The 27,436-nt window shown below is 54.3% G+C and overlaps 1 protein-coding gene across 3 annotated transcripts in view; it reads right to left on the bottom strand.

The window, feature by feature from the left end:
• Positions 1-27,436, bottom strand: part of CACNA1C (calcium voltage-gated channel subunit alpha1 C) — a 387,548-nt gene that overhangs the window by 75,657 nt on the left and 284,455 nt on the right. For all 3 annotated transcript variants that reach the window (XM_069585942.1, XM_069585940.1, XM_069585941.1), the window contains exons 10-11: positions 12,814-12,904; positions 7,132-7,158 (exon numbers count right to left, since the gene is read on the bottom strand). In XM_069585942.1, coding sequence (XP_069442043.1) covers positions 7,132-7,158; positions 12,814-12,904 — 118 coding nt within the window. The remainder of the gene's footprint in view (positions 1-7,131; positions 7,159-12,813; positions 12,905-27,436) is intronic.

The raw sequence follows: 27,436 nt of genomic DNA, 5'->3' as shown, positions 1-27,436 counted from the left end.
AATACTGAGAAAATATGCAGCTATATTTGGTAATTCTGTTGGCCAAACATTTAACAAATGCCCACACCGTGCGAGGAGGGAAGGGAAGGGAGCGCAGGGGAGTCTGTGGGGCTCTGCCTCGAGAGGGGATCTGGGTCTAGAAACCAAACAGCCAATGAAACAGCCATGCGGTCAAGGGTCAGCTCAGGGATGGGATGCTCAGCCGGCTGCTGGGCGGGAGATGAGGAAGGCCACAGCTTCACTCATGCAAAGAGGACAATGAGCCGACCGATTTTGGAGGCAGGTTAGCAGGGCTTTGACCCTGGCCTTGAATGCAGGGGAGAGAGAAAGGGTGGGAGGCATAGAGCCAGTAACCAGCATTGGCCCCCTGCAGAGGAATGCCTGGAGGTATCTGCAGGTCGTGTCTGTAGGAACACCCACTGGCGGCTGAGGATGGAGTCCCTACTTGTGGACAGAAGGGGGCCTCTGGGCACCTGCACTCATGTCTGCATGATGTCCTAGGTCTCCAGGTCCCAGACTCTGCTGTTAGGACCCTCCACCCACCCCAGACGGCCTTCAGGAGAGCTTGACTTTGTATTTCTACTCTGTTATTTTTGTGGCTATGGTCCGTGGGAAATCCTGCTGCCATGCTTGCCTCTGCTGGAATCTGTTCTGAGACTAGGAAGGGGGGCTCATCTAAGGAGGCCTGGCTGCCCGGGAGCTGCAGGAGAATCTGGCTTGTGGTCTCCAGAGCAGGGAGGGAAGGAAGGGTTCTGACCTGACCCCACCCTCCATCACCTCAGGGGCAGGGACACCACCTAGAGGGAGCACCAAGCCTTGGCAGGGATGATGGCTGCTACTGGGGGAGGGTTACCACACGGAGAAGAATTGCCCGGAGGTCAGAAAAATGATGGTTCCCAAGTGCGCTGTGGGCCTTTCTTTCCCCTAGACAGACTGTCAGGGAAGAGCGGAGGTGGGGTGAAGGGGGATAAGGCAATGGGGTGGTCTCTAGCTGGGGGGGCGGCCTCTGAGTGCTGGACTGCAGTGCTGAGGTGCCTGTTCTGGCCAGGGCAAGACTCCGCTTGTTTCCTGTGACTGAGGTGGGTAATACTGTAGACAAAGTTGGGAGACATTTTTTTCCCCCAGAAAAACAATCTCAGGACACTAATCTTAAATAGTGACAAGGTGGCTCCGTGGTAAAGAAGCTGCCTGCCAATGCAAGAGACGTGGGAGATATGAGTTCGACCCCTGTGTCGGAAGATCCCCTGGAGAAGGAAATGACAGTATTTCCCAGTATTCTTGCCTGGGAAATCCCATGCACAGAGGACCCTCGGCGGGCTGCAGTCCATGAGGTTGCAAAGAGGCGGACATGACGGAGCACACATGCATGAAGGATGCACAAACTGCCCCTTGCCACGGGCACTTGTCATCTACCTCCGCAAAGATTAAATCATGTGCTGCTGCAGCTGCTGACCTTCAGCACCCCTGCAAAGAGCTCGCTGTGGAGAGCAGAAATGAGGCCCTCTGCTCTGGAAAAAGCTGGCCGGACTGGTCATGAGAGAGTTAGATATTTTCAGGAGATGGTTTTATGAGGCCACGTCTTACATCTCCTTATAGCTAGAAAAACACTAAAATCCTTCATGGTGACCTCTGCTCCTCGTGACTAGCAGTGACCTACAGACGACTAGCAGAAACCTGCAAAAAAATGTGTGCTTGATTGTATGAACTCCCCCTTCACCAAAATCACGTATACACTGACCTTCCCCCTGCCTCTTTGGAGGAGTTTCTCAGAGCTAGCTGAGATGCTATCTCCCAGGCTATAGTCCTCACTTTGCCCCAGATAAAACTTAACTCTCACTTTGTGCATTTTTAAAGTGGGCAATAATTTACATTGTAGTTGCAAAGAATGTGTTTTGAATAGAGACAATCTCATTTACAGAAATCAGCCATAACTGATTCAGAGGCTAATAGAATTGTGGCCACTTTCTTCTGGGGTTTGGAGGAACTAACTCCACCTCTGTCTCATGCTGACGAAAGCTTGACTAAGTTCTGTTCCCAGGTCTGGGACTGGTGGACACAGGTGCCACGTGCTGGGGGCCTGTCCTGGGGGTCTGGAGATGCTCTGGTGGATCCCCGGTAGCCACTGTGACTGACGGTCGGGGTGGCGCCCGTGGAATTGTGTGCTCGCGTGACAGCCACTCAGGAGAGCCACGTGGGCTTGGGCTGGGGTGGGGGTGGAGTAATTACTACCCAGAGAAAGTATTTAAAGATAATTACACACCTCCCACTCTTCAAAATATAGCTTTGCTTGACAACTGGTTTCCTGGCAACGCTTCCTACTGTATAATAAACGTAATAGTTTATTAGGACGTGTAAGTTTATTTGTGTGTTTACATGTGCATGGAGAATATAGAGATTAAATGATGAAGCAAGGAGGAGGAATTCACCTGCTATTCACATTCCCTCTGCTCCCTGGCAAAGTCATTTCCTCTAGAAGTGGAACGTTCTGGACGCAGACCCAGAGGGCATGGTGGGCTTAGACGTATCCTCTCTCACGTCTTCTCACCTGTGTATCAGTGGTTCCACCAGACAACTCTGCTTGACATGGTTGTCCCCCCACCAAGCCTCTTTTTTGGGGTCCCACCCTTCCTTCAGGGCTTGATGGGGGGCCCACCTTCCCTATGATGCACTTTTCTAGGTGACCCAGCCTTGCAGCTCTAGACACACTTACTGTCTATGTTACTCACTTGGCTACACACTCAAGAGGCATTTGTTTAAGCATCTATCCCAGTTGGGTACTACATATTCAGCAGTTAACACACAGACAGGAAGCTCACGTGGTTGACGGACCCCAAGGGAGCTAGGTGCCAGGCGGGCTTAGTAGGTGCCTTGGGGGAAGGCCTCCCAGCCTGTCGTGGGCATCCAGCCAGGCTCCACAGAGGACACGATGCCCCTTTCCTGTAAGTCAGTATGTGTAACGTGTGGTTCCTGCCTCTCCAGCGAGATGGAGATCACAAGGTCCTGAGATTAAGGGGCGGAGTCCTGCCCTTTGATGGATGCGTAGCTCCCTGCCCCCCATGCCCCCACAGCAGGAGCACTGGGTGGGCAGGCAGGTGGGGCAGCAGACAAGCTGTGCACAGACTTGCTCACTGACTGTGTGGACAAGGCTTAAGACCCCAGGGCTGGGGTCAGGAGGAGAGTGGGTGGTGCTCCTGGAAGAATCTGCCTGGCATAGAATTCTGGACAAGCATCTAGAACAGGAGGCACCAAATGGTGGACACTCGGGGCTCTTTCCAGAGAGAAGAGTGGAGAACAAGCAACCCAGAAAACACCTACATTTAATCATTTTATACAAAAGTACCCTAAACACGGGCTACTAGGATGGGCAAATTTGGGCACGTGCCTTGTTGCTGAGGGGATGGCAGAGGTAAGGGGGAACTTGGGGGCGCGTTTCTTTGAAGATGGGACAGGTTTCCAAACATCAGACCCAGAGGGGTTTGCCTCAGACCCAGAGGGGTTCACCTCAGATCCAGAGGGGTTCACCTCAGACCCTGAGGGGCTCACGTCGGACCCCGAGGGGTTCACCTCAGACCCCCAAGGGGTTTGCCTCAGATCCCCAAGGGGTTTGCCTCAAACCTGGAGGGGTTCATCTCAGACCCCCTGAGGGGTTCACCTCAGACCCCCGTGTCTCCCAGATCCAACCCCAGCACATTGCCTGGCTAATCCCTTCAAACCCAGAAGACCTCAGAACATTTTGTTCCGTAACTGCTGAAGTCCTATTCTGAGCCCCAAATGTCACAAAATTCCTTTTTATAACGAATTCCTCAAAGTAGAGACTTGGCTTACCAAGAAAATTACTCTCATATTGCCCAAATATTGTAAGTCCATTAATTTGCCAGAATTTCCCTAAGACCTCTGCTCTAATATTTCTTTTAAAAATCCTGTGATTTTGGTATCCTTGTCTTGCAAATAGAATAGGCCATTTGTAGGTCAGATTCTACTATGTGTCATTGTTAAACTGAGAAAATGATCAAGAATATATATATTTTTAAAACTCAAATTTTAGACTCTCTACTGGAGTGAAACAGGCTTTCCCCTGCGTACGAGGTTACTTCTGCCTGGCGGGAATTCGCTCCCCTGCTTCCCTTTGTTCCTGTGTTTCTCCTGCATCTCCTGCTCCACTTTAGCTGCCACCGTCAGACAGACAGCCGGTGAGGATGGAGTTTTCCCGCATCTGCTCCACAGAGGCTGCTCGGGGTCGACCTCGGTGATTCGGTGGCATGTTCAGTCCATTCCCAGCTTTGCTATTCCCTCAACAGAGCCAGCATCAGACTGTAAGATGTGGATGACGCAGCTGCCATCTGACCCTGTAGGGTCACAATGTCTGGTGTGGGAGCCACGGGCCGTGTGTGGCTACTGTGCACGTGGCCAGTCCAAACTGGATGTGTGGTCAGTGTAAAGGGCACACTGGACCTCGAAGATTTAGTAGAAAAATTAATATAAATTAATATAACATTAATTTAAAGTATTAATTACATCTTGAAATGATGTTTTAGATGCATTGGCTTAAATAAAAATATATTATGATTAAAATTTTACCTGCTTCTTTTTACTTTTTAACGTGGCTACTGGAGAGTTTTAGAAAGGGTGGAAGTGGCTGGTATTGTGTTTCTGCTCAGTAGCTGTACTGTGGACCCCTCCCCTGACCCCAGACACAGTCAAGAAGAAATAGTTTTGGAACCCTAGGCAGGACCTCATCACAGGATGCTGCCCGGGTCCCACGCATGGTTCTTGACTCAGCCACGCATGAGCCACTTGGCCACACATGAGCTACGCGGCCCCGTGCCCCTTGGCCACAATACTCTTTTGAACATGGATTTCCTGATGGTGTCAATCTACTGCGAATAAGCCTTTGGGGATGAACACAAAGCCTTCTCTCTGTGTTTCTGCTGCATCTTGAGTCATAGCTGCTAGGGGAGGAGCCCTTCCTAGAGGGGCATCCAGGACAAGCAGGTGAGCCTTGTCTCAAAGCCAGGCAGGGTCTAGGGGTGTGGGGCCTCTGTGTCCCCTCTTCTCCAGGAGCATAGCCTACACCCTTGAGCACTGGACATAGAATGCCCTCTGTCTCCTGGGCCATCTCCCTGCGTGGAGGCTTTGGAACTATCAGAACACAAAGTACTTTCTGAGCTTTGACTGTGAAACAGAACTTCGCTTTGAGTCAAGCCTAATGCTGTTCTGGGGCAGGACAACCCATCCATCGCTCCCTAAGAGATACCTGCTGCCCCTCCAGGGCAGGACAGTCCATCTGTCCTTCCCCAAGAGGTACCCACTGCCCCTCCAGATGCCAGAGGAGCAGTGAGATCTGTGTATTATGGAGAGAAAGGATTTGCTACATTCTCAAGCTCTTTCCTGTGACAGGACCTGGGCCTGGGAGACTTGAAAGTGAAAGTGAAATTGCTTGGTTGTGTCCAACTGTTTGTGTCCCCATGGACTGTAGCCCATCAGGCTCCTCCATCCATGGAATTTTATAGGCAAGAGTACTGGGATGGGTTGCCATTTCCTTCTCCAGGGGTTCTTCCTGGCCCAGGGATCGAACCCGGGTCTCCCACATTGCAGGCAGATGCTTTACCATCTGAGCCACCAGGGATCTATTTTAGGGAGACTTGACTTCAGGCTTTTTATGTAAAGGAGGTCTCAGCTTGAGAGGAAGTGGAAGGAGACAAAGCCTGTGTTTTCCAGCCCCAGGGGAACAGGGGACAGAAGGTGGAAGAGGAGAGGGTCCCTCACCAGTGACCCAGAGCCAAGCATTAGAAACCCCAGGATAGTCATAGGCAGGCTGGGACACTGGGGCCGGAGATGCCTCTCCTGGCTGGGGCACGGGGTCTGTGGGTGCCTGGGGGCACCAGCCTTCAGCCTAGAGCTCTACCCAGGCAGGTGCAGGTAGTGATGGATGGCAGGAATGTGGGCTGGAGCCTGATTCCTGCTGCCCGTCCATGGGTTCAAGGAGCCTGAGGGCCAGAGAACAGAGTTCTCACTGAGCCTCTGTGTACTTCCGGGATCTTGAAGCCCTAACCCTGCTGTCCACCCTGGAGAGGAGCTGGGCAGAGGGAAGAAGAGGGACTAAACATTCAGCCTCAGGGACTCGGGCTGCTCTGCTCAGCTGGACTAAAATCTAATGCTGTTTCTGTTCTTGCTGGGGCTCCCCAGGTGGCTCAGATGGTAAAGAATCCGCCTGCAGTGCAAGAGACTCAGGTTCAACCCTTGGGCTGGGTAGGTCCCCTGGAGGAGTGCATGGCAACCCACTCCAGTATTCTTGCCTGGAGAATCTCACAGACAGAGGAGCCTGGCGGGCTACAGTCCATGGGGTCACACAGATTTGGACACGACTGAAGGGACTTAACATGCACGCATGCGTGTGCCTGCTACGTGGCAGGTGAGGCTGGGAGAACAAGATTAGATCGATTACAAAACATAATCGATGTTTTCCGGCTAGTGCAAGCTTTGTGAGAGTAAACTCCCATGCCCATCCTCACATCCGACGCAACCAGGGGACGGCCTGCCGCCAGTCGGGCGCTCAGCTTGGCCCCATGCAAACCACAGTCTGGAAGCCCATGGAGCGTATTGGGGTTGCAGGAGCCCCCATGGGGGGTGGTGACAGAGGTCTGAACGGAGTGATGCGGGGAGGGAGGGGAGTCTATAGAAGTGTCGAGATGCGGTGACAGCTGAGCTTCTTAATGGGAGCCCAGGTTTTGCAGGGGCCGGGACACCATGATTCGGGTGGAGAAGGGCTCCACACAGAAGCCTCGACGTGTAAGGGACAAGATGGGGGACACAGGCAGTGGGGCTGGAATGGGGGACGGGGCGAAGACGGCCCTGTGGAAGTCTCTGAGACAGCGCTGATGGAACCTGCATGCCCCCGCCTCACCAAGTCCTGTAAACGTGGCCAAAAGCGGCAGAGAGCGGCGCGTGGCACTTATATCAACTGGACTTCATCTTACAAGGGGGGGAAGCATAGGCTCTCACAACTCCCGGGCTGGTGCCGCCAACGAACACTAAGTCTCCAGACCCCGAGCCCCGCCTCAGTTGCCCCCTTGCTCGGCCCCCACCTGGGGCGGCCCCTGGGGCCCAGCAGGAGAGGAGCATCCCACTCACCTGAACTTCGACTTGGAGATCCGGTGGCTGAAAGGGAAAGAGGAGACATTAGCACACGACCCGTTTGCTTCGATTCTCAGACGCTCCCGGGTGACCACGCGGGCACTGGAAGGGGCAGCTTCAGGGAGAGAGCTCTGCGGTCAGCACCTCCTGGCGCTCGAGGGTTTGAAGCCAAAACACAGCGCCAGCCCAGCCCGCAAACCTACGAACTGAGCGTCTTCTAAGTGGAGACATGGTCCCCAGAGCTCAGCGCTGTGTCCTCAGACCATCAGCCGGGCTGGCCAAGTGCTGGGGCCTCTCTGAGGACTGTGGTGGAGGATAGGAGCCCCTGCTGCAGACACGGCCTTTGGCAGTGGAACGTCAGGTGGAAACGGGCCGGCTGAGACCCAGCGCCCTGAGAACAGAAGCCTGAGGGCTGAGCCTGGGCCTGAGGAAATGGCTGGACTCCGGGGCACAACCCCTGATGCTGATGGTGGTGTGCGGCCCTGAAGACCTGGGCCCTTGTGGGCAGTAGCACGGCGGCTGTGCAGGTGGCTGACTCGAGGGTCAGTGTGGGGGTGGGTCAGGAACCTTCCAGGAGGCCCTGAGGCCCGTGGGAGGGTGGCTGGGGCAGAGAGCATGCAGGCAATTGAGACTGGTCGGTTGAAGGCTGAGTGTCAGGATGGCCCACGTGTCTGCTCGTGTCACGGGTTGGGGAACACAGACGGCCAGCCCAGTTCAGCACAAAGTGAGCTCTGCTGTGAAGCAAGAAAACAACCCCTCTTGTTATGTTTCATTAAAAAAAAAAAAGCTAAACCAGAAGATGTGACAGGTGGCAGAGCCATTGTGCGTGAGATAATTATATCTCCCGGGCCCGAGAACCTGAGCCAAGAGCCTTTACTGCTCCAAACCGCCAGCTAATAACTGATCCCACTGCAGATGCTGGCCGGGGCACAGGGTCTAGTCACATGGCCCAGGGGCAGGGCTGGACCCCTGTTTAATGGGGAAGCAAAAGTCGTCCAGCTGCACTGGGCGGCGGTCAGTCAGGTGTCCCTCCTCCAGCCTGGCCTAGCTTGCTGTGCAGCTGACCCCTCACTGTGAACATGAGCTGGAGTGGGTGGCCGTCAGCCTGGCCATTCTGTCAAAGAGCCCGGAGATCCCAGGGGTCCTCTTGGGGGCCGTACAGTGCAGACCACAAGCTCTCCCTCTAAGGCTTTCTCTCAGGCCGATGGATCATAAGCAAAAGAGAGTTCTTAAAGGGCCCTGTCGGGGACAGCTGAGGTCAGAGTGTCCACATCTCCCAAGGCAGTGACCCTGGGACTTGGGCAAGGGCGGACCAGGGCTCCTGTTGGAGGCGAGTCCCCAGGTAAGTGAGGCCACTGGTTGTGGCTCCTTCCTGGGAGTTCTGGAACATACTGAGGAGGAGGACATGGATGGGACTTTCTCTCCCCCAGGGTCCCACGTCAGGACCTGACTAGATGCCACACTAAAGCCTAATTGCCGCTCTTGGGTCGTGAGCATCGTTTCACAGGCTTGCTGGGTCCGTAGCTCTCACTCCCTTTAAGCACCAAATTAGTTGAACCCCTCAGGTAAGAAGGGGGTCCTTGAGGGCAGGTGTCTGGAGACAAAGGAGAGCCTGGCTCTTGGGGAGCCAAAGATCTCACGCTCCCCATGCAGGAGGGTCAGCGTGCTTCATGGAGCCAGAGGGATCTGGTCTCTGCTGTCCTCAAGCCCTGGGCAGTGACCACCGGCTCTGGGTTTGGAGAACTGGCTATCTTGCTGGTAGGCAGGCGGGTGGGGCACCCGTGGGCACTGTGCCCACCCCTCACCCTGTTCTCTGGCCGTGCGGCTGCTACTGCCTTCTCATGGGCTTCAAGCCCTCAATCCCAGCGAGTCTGCAGACACTGGAGGCCCCAGAGCTCCAGACCCCGCTGGGGACCACCTGTTCAGATGGTGCTGGGCTCCCCTGGTCCCTGCTCTGTGAGGTTGATTCTCATCCCGTGTTTTACGTGGACTCCTGAAGAGCGGCAGGTGGAGAACAGAGGACTCGCATCTAAGACCACGCGCAGCCCACTGAGTGGGCCTGAAGCCCAGCTGCCTCCTCTGTCCAGGCCTCCAGGACACACCTCCTTGGGGGCGGAAAGCAAGACACACTCAGAACTCCCTCTGCTTCCTTCAGTTACTCAGTTTGTGTTTGTCATTCTTGGTCAAATATTTGAACTTCTTGGGAGCACCTTCCACAGTTAGCCTCTCGCCCTATTCGAGTCTGGAGCCCTGGACGCCTGCCTGCTGCTGTGTTTGGAACCCTCCTTTCCCGAATCCTCCTAATTTGCCTGATCATCAGTCGGAAGGGCTGCTGGTCTTTCATGGGTGACACTTGTCTCAGTTGACCTCCTCGACTCTGTGCACAGCTGGTACAGCCAGAGGGCTGGGCCCAGACACCCTCCTCACAGAGCCTCGCCTCAAAGACTGGGGCTGGACTGGCTTCTCTGCATTTCTGGCCAGAGGCCTCTTCCCTCTGCTCTTCCCCAGAGCCTGATCAACCCCTGCTGGGTCCTCCCCATCACCTAGCCCCTACCCAGCCCTCAGGAGATCTGGTGCTGGAGAAGACTCATGAGAGTCCCTTGGCCAGAAAGGAGATCCAACCAGTCAATGCTAAAGGAAATCAGTTCTGAATATTCATTGGAAGGACTGACGCTGAAGCTGAAGCTCCAATACTTTGGCCACCTGATGTGAGAGATGACTCATTGGAAAAGACCCTGATGCTGGGAAAGATTGAAGGCAGGAGGAGAAGGGGAAGACAGAGGATGAGATGGTTGGATGGCATCACTGACTCAATGGAGATGAGTTAGAGCAAGCTCCAGGAGATGGTGATGGACAGGGAAGCCTGGCGTGCTGCAGTCCATGGGGTCGAAAAGTCAGACACAACTGAGCGACTGAACAACACCACCACCCCAGGCCAATGCCACAGCCGCCAGGCCCCGTGTCACGTCCATGTCGCCCTCAGCACGACACAGACTCCGGGCATGCTCAGCCAACCTCATGCTGGCCATTCTACTGTCTGTTCTCCGAGGGTCCCACTGCATAGAGCCCACTCAAGGCTGACCTCACACTTTTGGCATCAGGCTCCCTGCGGCCTCCACTCGGCCCCGAGGTCTTGGCCTCATCCTGGGGCCCCTCCCTGAGCTCATGTCTGGCTGCTGCTTGGCCCTGAGATCTCGGCCTCCTCTCGGGGCCTCTCCAGCCTCTCCCTCCCGCGCCGTCCCGCACCCCTGAGCTTATGCCTGTGGCTAGGTGCACATCATTCCTGGTGTCAGAGGTGGAAGCTTGTTTCTGATTCTTCCTCCTTGCAGATCTGTGGACCTTGCCTGCCACCTGGGCTGGGGCCTGCAATTTAACACAGCACAGCCGGCTTCTCTCATGGCCACTCTCCCACGGAAGTTGCCTTCCGAACGCTTATCCCAAATCACAGTGACGCCCACTGTCACTTCCACACCAGGCTGTGAGTTCCAGGCGGGGTGGTGTCACCATGGTCTCAGGTCCTGTGTCCCCATGGCCCGGCACCGAGCGGGCATGCTGCCCAGATGGGGTGCAAACAAAGGGCTCAGGCTAGACATCCTCCTCCAGTGGCCTCCGGGCCTGTGCTTCTGGTCTCCTGGCACCTCTCCATCTGTTTCACTTACTTGCTCTTTTACTTCTAAAAAAAGTGTCTGAACACTTCCCCGCCTTCAGCCCCGGCCTTCCGCCCTGGTTAGGAGCCTTGGTGTCAGTGCCACGTAGCCGCATCCTTCATTTCTAAACGGAGGCCTCTAGTGTGCACCCCACAGGGGAACCCCGGCTCCCACGCCTTGCAGCCCCGCCGGCGACTTCAGCGTCCATATCTTTTCCGTCTTCAGACTCAACGGATGGCTCCCTCCTCTCATCCCCTCCCCTGCCTGTCTGCCCCTTCCCCACAAAACATCACCTTGTGGCCGCTTTCTGTCTGCCCCATCCCCTTGGAAGCATCTTCAGCCAGGTCTCTCATGACACAGAAATCCTCATCCTGCTACTCAGGCTGTGTGTTCTCAGCTTCAGAAAGGCTGGCCTCTCCCTGCTCATCTCACTTGGCTTCAGCCCCGGTGTTAACGCCACGTCCCCACCAGGAACGCTGATGGTTTTCTCCCAGGGCTGTCTGAAGCCACTGGGGAAAGATGACAGTTTATGAAGGACACACTATAACCCTGGTGCTGGGGCCAGGCACTTTATCTGCACACAGTAGGAGCACTAACACAGGCGTTTATGGGAATTGCCATTCATTTCTGCCAAGTCCTGGATGGTTGTATGGCACATCCTGAAGATGCTAGCCCCCACTGTGGGGACAGGCTTGTGGGCGCCAGTGCTCTGGTCTCCCCTGGCCTTGTCACCTGGGCCCAGAGCCAGAGGGTACAGTCCTCGTCACCATTCCTCCATCCCTTTGGGGACCTGCCATTCACCTTCTCAACCATGGCAGGCCAGGCCCATGTCCATAATCCTGACAGCTTGTTTGTGTGGTTCTAAAAGGAGGGAAGAGGGGAGGGTTCACCCTGCTGCTTTGAACGTAATTAGCCCCGTATTTTAACAACAGCTTGACAATAACTGCTTCCCCACATCGCTGGGACTCAGCAGCACAGATTCCCTGGTGCTGCTGTAGGGGGGAGTGATGGCAAGACCCGTGCACCCTGGAAACCGTCTGTTCCTGCTCCCTACTTGCTCAAAGGCTGGCCTGGCTCAGATGAGAGGCACCCACAAGGGGACCGCCTTGCGAGGGCCGGGATCACCCAGATACGAAGGCATTTCAGGGGCAGAGGTCAACGAGGACGCCGTTCCCACGACGGAGCGACTCAGACACTCAGCCAATGTGGGGCTGGTCCTCCTCCAAGCCCTCTGCCTGCTGTTCCTTTTAGTTTCCAGGGTGAGTCTTACATCCCTGGGAACAGGGGCAAGCAGCTCCTACTTCCAAAAGGGAGGGACCACCCTCAGGGTCAGCCTGACCCCGGATGGAACCCAGCTTACAGTTTGTGGACTCTGCTTTTTGAGACTCTGAGAATGGAACCCAGCAGTGTGCTTATTTTTAGCAGTTAAGCCATTTTCCTTTCATTTCTTGCTGGGGGACATCTCCTAGGGCCTGTTGGTGTCCATTTTTAGGACGGAGCTTAGAGGTGATGGTGACCATCTGTGTGTGCTGTCCCTCCACACACCTGGCCCAGCCCCGGACCCAAGTCTGCTCAGGAAGCCAGGGGCTGGGGCTCGTGTTTGGGGAGGTGGCCGCTTGCCTGGGTGGCACTGGTGAACTTTCATAGCTGAGTCTGCATGACAGATAACCGTGTTCCCTTCCCCGGGTGGAAGCCGTAAGTAAGACCACTTCTCCCAGAGTGTTTTTTTTGCCAGTTTGCCTATCTCCTGGGTCACATTTATCAGAAATGAAAGGGTGCTTAGCAGGACCCAGGGACCCTCACAAAGCTGATCTGGAGAAATGGGGTGCGGGGCTGGGAAGAAACAGACTTCAAGGCCCCCGCAACACATGTATGCCCCCACTCCCAAAGAGACACACACTCTGTTTCCCTGATGGGATGGAAAGGGGCTCAAAATCCAAAGTCAAACTCCTGGGAAGTGCAGAGCAACCCCCAGCCAGGGCCATGCTCACTCCCTCCCGGGACCACGGGCCCCATTCCCGAGACTACTCACGCCAGCCTGGCCCCGCAGCTCTCTCCCTCGATGTCCCCTCCAGCCACGTTTTCGGTGTTGACAGACTCGGTCTCACTGGTGGGCATGCTCACTGCAGGGTCGTGGAGGGAAGGAGAGAGGGGTTAGTCTGCAGCCCGGTCGGGAGGGGAGCCCTGGCCGTGCCTGGCAGGTCTGCGGTCCTGACTGACACATCTGCTGCCTGTCTATGGTGGCCCTTGCTGCCCAGGACACCCTAAGTGGGACGGTGGGAGGAGGCCCCCGAGGATGCCCCGCTCAGTCCCTCCTCTACCATCAACTCCATGCCCTTGGACAAGCTGCTTCTGCTTTCCCTTTTGCATCCATTCCTCCATACAAAAAGAAGAGCTCTCACGACAATATTTTATTTTTCTTCTTTCCAGCCCCCTATTCTAAGGGGCTTCGTCCCTACATTTAGGGTCCAGCCTGTCCGTGGAAAGGGTGTCTTTGCCAAGGGTGTGGCTCCTTGATGGATCAGAGGAGGATCTGGCCCTCGGCCTGAGTCCTGGTCACTGGGTTGATTCCATCCAGGACGGAGCCTGAAACAGAGCTTGAGGGGTGTAGCCGCGTCCAGTGCTGTGTTCAGGACTCAGGTCAGCCCTGCATACGTGGGAACGAGAGGCCTCCATGTTGGACCCAGCAAACTAAGGTGAGATGTGGCCTGAAGACACACGCAGGGACACCATCCCCCCACAATATCTCAGTGGGCTGGCCCGGGACACAGCCTGTCCGCCTCCACGATGGCCGACCTGCCCAGTCTGTCTCCAGGCTCCTCTGAGGTGGTGGAGCTGGATTTCCAGGGCGACCGGGACCTTCTAGCTTGGAGCCCAGGTCAGCGGCTTAGAAGAGACTCCTTTCATTGTTGTTCGGTCGCTCAGTCGTGTCCAACTCTTTGCGTCCCCGTGGACTGCAACACACCAGGCTTCCCTGTCCTTCACTGCCTCTAGGAGTTTCCTCAGACTCATGTCCGTTGAGTCAGTGATGCCATCCAACCATCTTTCTTCTATTACTATTTTTTATTCCAAATAAAAGTATATCCCCAAAGAATTCCTCTCCTTCTTTTCCAGCTTCTCTGACCCTCCTAACACGCCACACACAGCGTCCTTATCTTCCCCATCCTTGTTATCTAGCATGGCTGCCACATCCTTGGTCCTGGCTCAGCTCTGCTTGCAGCGGGGCACCCTCATCCAGGGCAGGTCAGGAGCCCCAGTGGCCCCAGAACCCGCACTGGTTGGGGTGGGGCATCTGGGGACGTGGAACAAGGACCAGTACCCAGGGGTCTGCCGCCAGAACGGAGCATGCCATCCAGATAAGTCTCCTGGTTGGGTGGGGGATGTTGCTGGATGTGGCTTTTCCTTGGTTTCTTTCCTTTTGAATGAAGTCAAGGGGACTCATTCCCAGAACGCGAAGACACAACTGGGAAGCCCGTGACTCCGTAAGCCTGACTGTCCTGTATCCACCCTTGAGTCCTTTTCCACAAACTCGGGTGGAAACAAATCCAGACGTCATTGCAAGGGAGTTGCCCAGTCTTCTCATCACAGGACAGGGAGGTGAGGCCCAGGGGAGGGCCAGGAGCTGGCTCACACAGTGGTTAGGGGCTTGGGCTGGAGCACAGGGGTCTCGGCCCCCGCGCTGTGCTCAGTTTGATGGCCCCGGGCTACACACTTGACGAGATGGGGTTCCAACAGCCAGGCAGGCTCTGGGGCATCACAGAGCGTGGGGTGCAGTCACCTGGTGCTGCTGGATCTCACTGTCTACAGCTGCACTGAGAGTGCCTATAACCTTGGCCGGCGATCTTCAAAGGAAAGGCCCTCTCAGGGGTCAGCTGCTGCGGTTGTCACAGTCGCTGGCTTTACAGGCTGGAAGGGACAGTGGTGGATTTGGGTGGGACAGGCCACCCTCCCTCTGCACGCACATGCACACACACACGCATGCACACACATACACACACACACACCCCAGGAGAAGCAGGCTCCTGCCCTGCCCTGTGGGCACCAGCTCGTTTACTGGCATGTGGTTTCTGGGGGCGATTAGACCAAGCCACCAAGAAACTCTCCTTCCTTCTGATCAAGCAGGCACACCAGGTGCCTCCTTTCACAGATAAGACATCAGAGTCAAAAACCAGGAATAAGACATGGACAGAGCTCAGGTCAGCCGTGGGGAAAGAAAGAAATGGGACTCGGCGTCCACGCGGGACGTCGGGCTCATTTCCGAAAACAAAACTGAAGAAATGCTAAAAACCAATAAACCAAAACATGTAAGAACACTTAACAAAACAGGACCCAAACCCCAGATCACATGAACTAACAACACAGGACCACGGATCCTGGGGAGAAGGAAGGACTCCCACAGAAGAGTCGTCTGCACCGGCAGATGGGGTGACTTTGAAGAGAGGGCTTCCCAGGCAGGACCACCTCATCTCTGCTTGTTAGTGGGAATCCGGAAGACTATACCATGAGAAGAAATGGATCAGGGTTCTTTTCAACATATGTAAAGGAGAAATAGACTTATTTTCACAATACAAAGCTTAAAACAACTTTGATGGACCTGGAGGACATTACGCTTGGTGAAATAAGTCAGAGAAAGACAAATACTATATGTTAGCACTTATACATGGGATTTAAAAAATAAATGAATGGATATAACAAGGAGATCAAACCAGTCAATCCTAAAGGAAATCATCCTGAATATTCACTGGAAGGACTGATGCTGAAGCTGAAGCTCTAGTACTTTGGCCACCTGATGCGAAGAACTCACTCATTGGAAAAGACTCTGATGCTAGGAAAAATTGAAGGCAGGAGGAGAAGGGGATGCCAGAGGATGAGATGGTTCGGTGGCATCACTGACTCGATGAACATGAGTTTGAGCAAGCTCTGGGAGTTGGTCATGGACAGGGAAGCCTGGCATGCTGCAGTCCATGGGGTCACAAAAAGTCAGACATGACTGAGTGACTGAACTGAACTGAACAAGGGCAAGGGAGTAAGGGACTTCCCAGGTGATAGTTAGTGGTAAAGGACCTGCCTCCAGTGTAGGAAATGTCAGAGACGGGGGTTTGATCCCTGGATTGGGGAGATCCCTTGGAGGAAGGCATGGCAACCCACTCCAGTATTCTTGTCTGGAGAATCCCATGGACAGAGGAGTCTGGTGGGCTACAGTTCATTGGGTCACACAGAGTTGGACATGACTGAAGTGATTCAGCACGTACACATGGACTCTTTTTCAGGTCTTAAAGGTACTGGTTGTGCAATTACAGCATCTGGTGTCTGGGGGTTTCAGGGCTGCTCCCCTGGGCTGGTGTCTTAGGGTTTGTCCTTCAGCTGCTCCTCCGCCCAGGACCGGGGAGGCTGACCTTTGCAGACAGCTCGAAGGACAGTGCCAGCAGAGCCTGCTTGGGGCTGTTACCCCTGGTGCCTGCATCTCTGTGAGCCCCCTCTTAAGCTGCCCTGTTGTCAAATCTGTTTGTTGTCAGGACCTGACCCCCATGCCTCTGGGTGCGGGCCGGGTGAGCAGTGTGAACCCAGTGATGGGGGGAGATTTGCTGTCCAGGTGAGAGTGGGTGGAGCAGGGGACACTGGCCTGAGTCCAGGGCCTTCCTGGCTCTGTCAGGCAGCATCCAGGGCAGCTGCACTCCAGTGACCCTGCAGGCTGACCTCCTGGGAGGCAGCAGGGAGCTAGGGCATCACTGGGGGCATGGCTTGAGCCCCAGGCAGGACGGGACGGACATCCTGGGTGGGGTTACTGCCCCAGGATCCTCTTGGGGTGGAGGGAACCACGTCACATTTCATTTGTCTTCCTTTTCTCCTGCAGGAAAAGTAACTTGAGAGTTATCCCTCACTTCTTCTCTGCAGCTGGGGAGGTCCAGCCTATGGGCACACATGGTCAGAGGCTGTGGGGTATAGGAGCCTCCTCCCAGTCTCTGCCTAGCTCAGGCTCCTGGGAACCTCCCTGGCATTGCACTGTGGGTCTAGGAATCACCAGCGCTACCCTAGCCTTGGCCAGGCCACGGGACCATTCCAACTAGGTTACATGATAATCTGTGGCTCATGGTCTTCGTCTCTTACAAGAATAAACTGATCAGAGGCTGAGCTGACAGTCTCTTCCAAGGCAAAGAAAGAGATGAGGCAGGAGAGGAAAAGCAGATTGCAGACAAAAGATCGAAGGGCTGGGGAGAGAGAAGGTAAGTGGTGCCAGCCATGGGGCCTGTCTGGGTGGAAGGTCACGCCGCCCCCAGCGCCTCCTCGGCAGTGTCCTGAGTGCCCAGGCCCTGCAGGGCTGCCTCCCCAGAGGCAGTTAAGACCAGGCTCATTCTAAGCCATCAGAAAGTAAATACAAAACAGGATTAAATATTAAGAAGCCAAACAAAGTGGCCTTATTAAAAAGGCACAGTGTAAGCACGACATGCTGTCGCAATAATTATTATTACCGCCATAAACCGGAGGAGGCCGAAACGCCTGCCCTTGGTCTGTAGCCGCCATTCAGAGGAGAAAACCAGGTCGCTGGGCTCCCAGCAGGCCATAAACACCTGGCACTCTCAAGCAGAAAATCTCTCCCCACAGTCACGGTGCCACTGCGGTAGCCACCTCAGTTAGGACGGGGCGGGGGGACCGTGCAGCTAGAGGGCTGCACTTGGGCTCCCACTTCTCTTCCCACCCGGCCCCACCGTCCTGAGGGATGAAGGGGCTGTGTTGGGCATCCTCAGGCCCTGGGGATGCTGGGCAAACAGGAGGGGCTGGACGCCCTCCACCCCCCGGCCCCCGAGGGACACAGCTCACTGCCACCCTCGGGGGTGAGAGAGGTGGTAATGGGGACCCTTCTGTGCAGGATGCCTCTGGAAATCAGCTCTTTTAGGCATAAAACTGCTTTTAGGTTGGAGATAATGTTCTAGATTCCAAGGCCAGGCTCAGCAGAGGGTCACCCATGTGGAGTGACATGTGAGGGACAGAGAATGGCTGTGTCCCCCCAGTCCCTCTCCAGCCCGGCCCCAGCCCAGCTGGACGGTGTCCATCATGTCATCCTTCCATTTTAGGGCCTTGGATTCTCTTGGGACAGACGACAGTCAGGCCAGGATCATAACAGCTCTACAGCAGGGTCGTGATAACGGCTAGGTCTTCCATCACCTGCTACCTGCCAGCGACGCACCAGACCTAACTCAAGCCTCAGAACAACTCGATGAGAGAGTATATGGCCCCATTACATGCTCCCATTTCATAGATCAGGAAACTGAGGCTGAGAGAATGAAGCAGCTTATCCAAAGTGAGCAGAGCAGCTCGCGAGATCTGGGATTTGAACCCCAGCCTGTGTCAAGCCAAGTCTGCCTTTATGTACATCAGACAAGTTCTTCCCGATCAGGAGAGAAGAGGAGGCCTGTGGACGTGCTAGGGTCGCTGGGAGAAGGAGAAGGCGGGTAGAGAGTATGGGTGGGGGTCCCGGGAGAAGTCAGGTACTGTGCAACCCTGCCCAGGGTGCCGCTGGGCCGGAGCCTGGGCCCTGGAGCCAGTGGCTTGAATTTGGACCCTGGTTCTGCACTTTGGGGGCTTCTCTTGTAACTCAGCTGGTAAAAAGTCAGCCTGAAATGCGGGAGACCTGGGTTCGATCCCTGGGTTGGGAAGATCCCCTGGAGAAGGGAAAGGCTACCCACTCCAGTATTCTGGCCTGGAGAATTCCATGGACTGTATAGTCCATGGGGTCACAAAGAGTCGGACATGGCTGAGCGACTTTCACTCACTCACTTTGCACTTTGGATCTCTGAGACCTGGGGTCTGTTACGCTCCTCCTCTGTGGCTTGGTTTCCCTGCCAAGGCCTACATGTGTTGCAGGGCTAGAAGGGCAGAGCAGCCCTTCCTTTGACAGTGGAGACCAGTGAGGTACAGAGTGGGCCAGTGACTCGCCCAAGGTCACACAGCTAATTAGAGCTGGAGGTCTGGCCCCTTTTCTACCAGCCAGCACTGCCACCTTTTCTTGCATGCCCTTTACTCACATCACGGAGGGGCCAAAAGCCCACCTCAGTCATCCTGACCAAGCCCAGGCTTGCCCTGGCTCCGTCCTGAAGGTCCAGGCCTCACACTTGTGCCCTGCGTGTGCTGTCCACGGGGGCCTGCAGAGCTCAGGGTGTGCTTTCTCTCTCTCTTTCTTCTTGGTCTCCATCTGCTTCCCTATTTTCTGCTGCTCGTGATAACTTTGGCCTGAGTCAGATTCCCCAGGGCGGCCCTATGGGGGTCCAGCAAAATCCTGAAGGCCATGGGCACCCACGATGGGACTGTCCTGACAAAAGCAGGGCTTCTTCATGAGGCTTCAGCCTCGCCTCCCCCTCAGCAGGAGAGCAGATTTCAGCCTTAAACTGCAGGCGTTTATGGGAAGTGAGTCATTTTAGCTCCCAAACCCGTGGTGCCTCAAGCCCCATAACTCCCTGAATGAATCTGCGGGCAGCGGTCAGCACATCCATCAGCCACCCCCTCCCCGCCCCTCCACGTCCTCCACTTTAATTGATCATGCGGCTCTCCCTGCGGGTGCTTGTCAGGTTCTTCTGCATCCTGGTTCTCTCGATGCTTTAATCATGCACATCTTTCTCAGCAAGGCTGCTCCAGAACCTGCTCTAGAACGCGTTCTAGACCTTGCTCCCCTCTTGCATTGGTCAGGCCCTGTCAGGACCACATCCACGGGGGCTGCCAGAGGTCGAGTTCAGGGACAGGAAAGGGCTGAGCCCACATTCTGTGCAGACCCTGGGATGGTTTAGTGCAGATAAGGTGGTTAGGGGACATAGTCTCTGTCTCCAGACTTGCGACATCTATTTCTGGGGCTGCCCGAAATGATCCTCTTGGGAAAATGATCTGAACCTCAGTTTTTTTATCTAAAAAAAAAAAACAAAACTGAGACAATATGGGGCTTTCCTGGTGGCTCAGTGGTAAAGAATCTGCCTGCCAGTGCAGGAGACAAGGGTTTGAGCCCCGGTTTGGGAAGACCCCACACACCAAGGAGCAACTAAGCCCGTGCAGCACAACTATTGAGCCCGTGTGCCACAACTGCTGAAGCCCACGTGCCCCAGAGCCCATGCTTTGCAACAAGGGAAGCCTCCGCAGTGAGAAGCTGGTGCCCTGCAATGAGGAGCAGCCCTTACTTGCTGCAACAAGAGAAAGTCTGCAGAGCAACGAAGACCCAGCACGGCCAAAAATCAACCAATTTGAAAAAAAGAAAAGAGAGACCATAATACGGATCTTGGAGGGTTAAGTGAGGATTCAAGGTAACACGGGTTAGAGGAATACTTCTCTGTGTGCGCATATTGCCCAGACACCAGATGGACTTATTGGGGATGAAAAAGCAAAAATGCAGGCCCAAGAGAAGGACCTCAGGACCAGCTGCTGTGATCTGAACGGTCACCTGGAGTCTGAGGACTGGTTGGTGATGGTGGACGTGTTCTCAGCCGCTCCCCTAGGAGGGCTGCAGACATCACGTTCCCTTTGGGGCCCTGGTTGTCAAGGTGGTCAGACTTTCATGAATATTCATGATATCCCTACTGTGCAAGAACAGTCACCTACTCTGACAGGGTCTCTGCCCTGGAAATGCTTAACAGCTTGTGAGAAGACACTTTGTAAAATCCTTGAACTGTTATTACACGCATGAAAAAAAAAAGGTTCAAGCAGGACTCAAGAAAAGAGCTTTGCTCTTCTCCTTTGGAGCCCCCTTAATTCTCCTTTTTAACCTTCAACTGCAGGGTCTGCCAGAGACTGGGTTCTATTCTCCCAACCTACTCTCTGCCGTGCCAGAGAGGCTGTGAGCACACCTGACTGCCTAGTGGTCCACCGAGCCCTACTCTGGACACTTCTGTTGGGTCAGAATGACATCACACAGGCCATGGACCCTTCAGGATGGCCCTGCTATAGAGAGAGGTCTGCAGCTCATTCGGAAAGAATTTCTGCTTCTATGAAGCAGGGAGACTAGTAGCAGAGTGATACGGGGCCTCGGTTCCAGTTTGCTTTTAAATAGATTTGGGGCTAAACATATTTTTTAACAGGCAACAATTGAGTTAGTCTAATGAGAAATGTCATCCCCTACCGCTGCCAGAGAAGCAAGCTGCTTCCATTAGAAGTAATGCTTCCTGGACAGATTAAGGCATGGAAAATCATCTTGGGTCGTCAACAATTCCCTCCAGTTTCACTGATCTGATTAGACTTAGCAACGGAAAGAGGAATTTACAAATTAGAAGCCGTTCTCTATTTATTACCAAAATGGCTGCTTTCCACTCCGCCCAGGAGACGCAGCTGAGATCTCATTAAGTCTCTGCTTGTGATAACATTTAGTCCATAAATCTCCATCTCTACCAGTGAATGAAATGAGCGTTATGCCCAAGACCACACGATGGATGAAATCAAACCTCTGCCCCTTGGAAGGGAGTTGACCTTTTCAAGCCTTAAATGTATTCAGCTTTCCAGTCCTAAAGAAACAGCTGGGAACTTGCTCTGGGTCCTCTCTTAACCCTTTCTCAACTGCCCGTGTAGACAGCTAGCTGGCCTCACTGAGAGAGACATAAAATAAAGATATTTCTGGCACTTCTCTGAATGTATTTGAAGAAGAAAGGAAAGAACCGATTGGTACATGAAGAAAAACATTGAGGAGTAGTCTGTTCTCTTGCAGAAGTCAGACAGAAGTGTTGAAGACAAGACACGGAAGATGACAAATTAATTGGTGTGTCTGCTTCATTCTGTGGCCTCTGCGGGCCAGATATCCGGTCCTGTCTGGTTTTAGCCTGACACAGTGACAAGGCGGGTCCGGGTCACCTGTTCCCAATGGTGGACTTTCGCAGATTTCCAGGCCTCCCACCCCTTTTCCATATTCACTGTTGGTTGATCCGCCAGGCTGTATGACAATTCTGGGGATGTGAACCTCCCCTCTCACTCCAGTTGCACAGCCCAGCAGGAGGAAGATGGATAAACAGGTACAACAGGTCATGTACATCAGTGTCACCAGGCAGGCATGGAGCAGGCATCTGGGGTCAAAAAGGCAGGGTAAGGAGAGGAGGGGGAAGGGTGGAAAGGGAGGGGCGCCCGAGGAGGTCTCAGAGCGGGGTGGTTCCTAAGGAAGATGGTGGAGCTGGGCTCTGCAGCTGAGGGGGGACAGAGGATACCAGGCTCCAGGAAGGTCTTTGGAAGAATCAGCTTGCTTCCAGGGTTCAGGGGGCTCCTACGGGAGACCCAGAGCAAGTTCCAGGAGTCTGAAATCAACTGAAGTCCTCTGGGGTCTGATGGACTGGAGGTTTCTCTAAACTCCCAGGGCTAAAGCTGACATGTGTCAGCTTCGAACAACAGAAACCACACCCGATCCTGAAACAGGTCTTTGCAGCTGTCTGATCTGACTCCCCACTTTTACAGACAAGGAAACCGAGAGGGGAGAACTGCCCATCAGCCGGTGGGCAGGGCCTGGGAGTCTGGAGACCTGTGGTTCTCAGCTCCTGTTCAGTGTACAACATAGCACACCGCTGCACTGTGCAGACCGTAAGCTCCAGCCTCCAGTCGGGTGAGGGCCGGCTGTGTGCACATTTCTGATCTAATCAAGGGACGACATAATAAACAGATAGAATCCAGTAAGGGATTAGTGGAAGCTGCAACGAATGGAAATGGTTTTAGACCACCTACGGGGCTCAAGAAGAAGCTCTACAAGTCTAACTGAAGCCTGGTGCCCTCTTGGCGAAAACCTTGGATACTCTGCCTGATGGTCAGTGACTGACCAGATCAGCTGCCCAATCTCTGCAGAATGGCGGAGGGAGCCGAGGGCAAGAGGGCCAGGACCCTTGCTGCTGGCCACACCAAGGAGATGTGCCCCTGCTCCCAGGTGGAAGCCCGATCTTTCTGTGTCTGCTGGGGCACAGCAAGCGACCCACCAAGCTTCTCATTGTAGCTGGAGCCAGTATTGAATATCAGCAAATACAATAAAACTGTAATTCTGAATGTTCTTGTTGAGAAAGGGTCCTCAGGTTCTTCTTGCCTGTGTATATGGTGTGGGGACGTGTGTGCATATCCATGTGCCTGGTGTGTGTGTGTACCCCCGGGGTGTGTGTGTGTGCGTGTGTGTACATGCTGTTATTTTCAGAGAATTTTGTTGACACAGTGATTGACCTGATGCTGGATATCGTTATCCTATCTCATGAGTCACTGACATGAGATGTAAGAGTTGACCGGCTGATTTGAAGCTTGGAATTGAGAAGGTAAACAAAGGCTTTCCCCCTTAAAACTGGCCTGTCAAGCATATAATTAGGGCTTTTCACCTCATCAGCCAGCTGTTGAGAGCAGATCTATTATCTCATCCCCGAGTAGAGGCACAGACAAGTTTCGGTGCAGCTGGAATCGGTGCTCACCAGCTTCTGGCCCGCGTTTCTGTTTTCTCTTGACCTCTAACCTTGGGGGGTTTGTGTGCCTGCACCAGGCACATTCTGAAGCCCCCCGAGCACGACTTTGGGTCTGTGTGTCGAAACCGACATTATGCTTAGCAAGTCAGTTTTAGAATATGAATTTAGTGACCGTCAATGGCTCCTGTGACTAGATATTTAAAAATATCTTTATTTTTTGTTAAAAACCCCTAACACTGAAGAACCTTATGAAAACTGAAATGTATATCTTTTGAGAGGATAAACCTTTCATCAAAGCTCTGTCCAGTGAAAGTCCCCTGCAGACCTCTTTGCTGGGAGTGAGTTCAGTCAGTTGGATGAACTCACATGAATCACATCTAAATTACAAAGGATGTATACTTTTATGAATCTCAGTGAGCGGCTTTCTTTCTTGGCCTGCTACCACCTGGCATGTCGTTGGAAACAGGACAGTCTACTGTCCCTCGCCTCCCTTGATGACCTTCACGGAACACTGTCCTCTTGGGGCCGTACACTCGATGGGGCCCCGTTCCCAGACTGGGCCCGACAGCAGAGCAGCCAGATTGCTCCCTGGCGCATGGACTGCCCTTGGAGAAACCCCTGCCCGTGTCCTTGTTCTGACCAGATTCCCGCGTGTGGTTCTGCACATGAATGACATGGGCCCCCAGGACCCACCCAGGGGAATCATTCCCAGCAGCCTGCAAGGATCCATGAAACAGCCTCACCGCGTGGCCCAGGGATCGGATGCTGGTGCTCACCGTGGGGCTCAGTTTGGGCCTGACGCCTTGTCTCACCAGCCTGGTGAGCCATTCCCCCACAACCCCAAGGCAGTGTTCAGTTCAGCTCACTCGCTCAGTCGTGTCCGACTCCTTGCGACCCCATGAATTGCAGCACGCCAGGCCTCCCTGCCCATTACCATCTAGAACGAGCTAAAGGCGACGGGCTGGAGAGGCGTCTGCTCTCCCTGCGGGGTGTAGGGTTAGGATGGCTTCTAAGATGGTCACTTAGGGGCCAGAGTAAGAAGGGAGCCGAGGAGAAAAACTTTCGCTAGTGTCCCTCTGGCCGTCTGACCAGAACTCTATCTCGGCATTTCAGGTGTGTGGCAGCCGTGAGGATGAGTATGTCCAAGGAATACACCATTTGCATTCATCGAAATGTAAAAAAAAGCTCAAATAATGATGCCTGTGCCTTGGACACGTGTACAGTGTGGACCAGTGATGTTCAGATCCCTGCTTTCGAGCCCCACTGGGCCCTTCTGAGGGCAGCCTCTGCTCTTGGAAGCCCTCCAATCTCTGTGTTTGAACAATACACGATCCAGACTTGGCAGGGCGGGTGGAAGCCATGTGGCTCTGCTGCTGCATGGGGACTGCAAAGGGGCTCCTGGGAGCAGAGCTGAATACACGGAATACATATTTAATCTGCTTGTCTGTGTGGAAACTCAGTCGTTCGGTTCCACGGTCTGTCTGTCTTTTCCACACTCATCGCACAAATGTCTGTCTTCGAGGGCTGGGGCTGCATTTAAATGGTCTGAACAGCATGAAAGAGAGATTCCCACATGCACAAATAATTAATCCATGCATTTTTGATCTTGAGGAGGAGAAAGAAAGAAGAGAAGGATTCCTGTTCCATGAGGGCTGTGTCCCCAGGGCCTGAAGCGGCATGTGGTGCAGCTGCTGCTGCTGCTGCTAAGTCGCTTCAGTCATGTCCAACTCTTTGCAACCCCATGGACGGCAGCCCACCAGGCTCCCCCATCCTTGGGATTCTCCAGGCAAGAACACTGGAGTGGGTTGCCACTTCCTTCTCCAATGCATGAAACTGAAAAGTGAAAGTGAAGTCACTCAGTCATGTCCGACTCTTTGCGACCCCATGGACTGCAGCCTACCAGGCTCCTCCGCCCATGGGATTTTCCAGGCAAGAGTACTGGAGTGGGTTGCCATTGCCTTCTCCAGTGTGTGGTGCAGAGTGGACCTTTAATCGGGAGATGGATGGATGGGTGGGAGGGAGGATGAATGAACTCAGAATATTGTAACATATTTTTTATATAATTTACTGGCCACCTTATCGACTCTGATTGCTTAGAGAAACACCTCAAACAATGCACTTTCTCTCTGTTCCCTTCCCTAATCCTGCTCTTTCTATGACCTCGGTGGTATCTGCAGCTTTTCCTCCACAAATGTATACCTGGGCTCCTTGTGGGTGTGCTCAGCTACTGTGCAATGGCGTATCATGAGCAGTTTCCTGCCTGGGGTCATGGCTGTATCACCATAGCTGAACACCTGGCATCTCCTAAGTGCCGCTGGGGTTCCTGGCTGGGGCGGAGGCAGAAGTGGCCAGAGCCATTGGTCAAGAGTGACAATATCTTTCACCCTTTTCCTGAAAAGACTACTTAGTCTTTGAGCTGAAGAGAACTGGCAGATACGCTGTACTGTAATCTTTTAGCAATTTCAAAGGCAAGTTTCAGCTACTTTGATGGAAACATATAGCAGCGTCTCTCCCCTTGTATTTGCTTCAAAGGGCAAACTACGAAGTTCTGAAGATCAGAATATAGTTTCTGGGCAGGGGCCTGCCTTTTCTTCAAATCCATTAGGTGGCCAGCTCCTTAACACCTCAGTCTCGTCCACTCTGCTCTTGATTGGACTTTCCTGAAGCCCACACCTCTGGATGAACCTTCTGGCTCCACCCCCAAGCATCTCATGTTCAGTTCCTCACGCGTTTCTATTTCACCCTTTGGCTTGCTTTTTAAGACGCTCATTCCCTGGCGCCCCAACCCCTGGACTGCTCCACAACCATCTCCACAATGGAAGCAGGCAGGCCCTGTACTGTCTTCCTCCTGGGACAAGGCTGAAGACAGAAGCAGACCCAGGCCCCGAGGAAAGAGCCTGGGGAAGGGCAGCAGCTTCCAGGCTGAGCTCATCTGTATTTGGGCTCAAGAGGGTCCTGAGAGAGACTCTGTCCACAAGGGTAGGCGGTTCATCGTGTGCTCCCCAAAGCTCGGTAAGAAATGGGGGTGGGGGGCTTGTGCACTCGATCTGCTCCAGCAGCAGAGCCTCCCCCATCTGGGCAGGACAGGGAGCAGCATCCCCGTCCTTGGAGGAGAGGCGATCACGGCATCTCTGTGGATAGCCACACAGTGCTGGGTGGGCCGTGGACACACATGTCCCTGTGAACAGGCAAGAAACCCGTTCCCGCCATCCGTCGAGAACTGAGCACCGCCCTGACCAGGGAGCAGACTGGGGTCCAGAGACGACTCCTGTGCTTGGCGGCAGGGGTGCCCTCAGCTCCCAGGCCAGCTCACTCATTCACACATCACTCGGTACCATGGACCACCCCCTTGTCCACGATCCGTCAGCAAGACTCTGCTGGGCATCTTCCCAGGAAGACCCTTGGCCGCGTCGCCGCTTCCTGTTCTAATCCATCCCAGGCCTTGTCTTCCAGCCTGCTGAACTCCTAGCAGAGCGTGAAGCCCTCCTTGGGTTGTTGAATCATATTGTTACCAGCCCCTGGCAGGGCACTTTCTAATTCTGTGTGTGTCCCTTGAGCAGAGTCACCAGAAAGGGCATCATTGGAGGATGTGTTCCACCTACGTCTGAGGTGAGGGAAGGCGGGCCGCTCTCTGCTCACAGCCATGTCCTCTGCCCTCTCTCTCCACCCACGCCTCCTCCCGGATTGCCACCGAGAGCTCAGGCACCAACGAGCAGGAACAGCTGGAAACCAGCCGGGAGGCATGAGCGCAACCAGCACAATGCAAGCCATGCACACGGCCAGGGTGTCCACACGCCGTGTCAGAACACACGTGCACACACGCGTCCTGTGCCTTCCTGGCCTCTGTAAGGATACAGTGACGGACACCCTGCCTCCCCATCGGTCCCCAGAGCCCAGCGGGTCTCCCTTCTCTCTCTTGGCCCCCAAGCCCCTTTGGTTCCCCGCCCTTACCTGCCTGACCCACGCAGCAAGCTGTTTAACCTTATGGATTCCTTGGCCAGAAATGACCTTATTCAAATGTGTGAAACATGAGGGAAGGATACCCACAGGAGGAAAGCATGGTTGGGGTCAGAGAGACAGAGGTCAGAGGAGACACAGGGCAGTTAGGGCCACGTTCACCCCACAACCCAGGTACTGGGGGCTGAACAGAGCACAGAGCCCCACTCTGGAGCCACCAGATCTGAGGAGGCGTCAGGAGCCTGCATTTCCAGCAAGTGTCCCAGTGATGCTGGTGCTGCCAGTCCAGGGCCCACATTTCAGAACCACTGGGCG

This window comes from Ovis canadensis, chromosome 3 (genome assembly GCF_042477335.2).
Source record: "Ovis canadensis isolate MfBH-ARS-UI-01 breed Bighorn chromosome 3, ARS-UI_OviCan_v2, whole genome shotgun sequence".
NCBI lineage: Eukaryota > Metazoa > Chordata > Mammalia > Artiodactyla > Bovidae > Ovis > Ovis canadensis.
The sequence above is the reverse complement of the archived record's forward strand: the minus strand, read 5'-3'. Positions and strand labels throughout refer to the sequence as shown.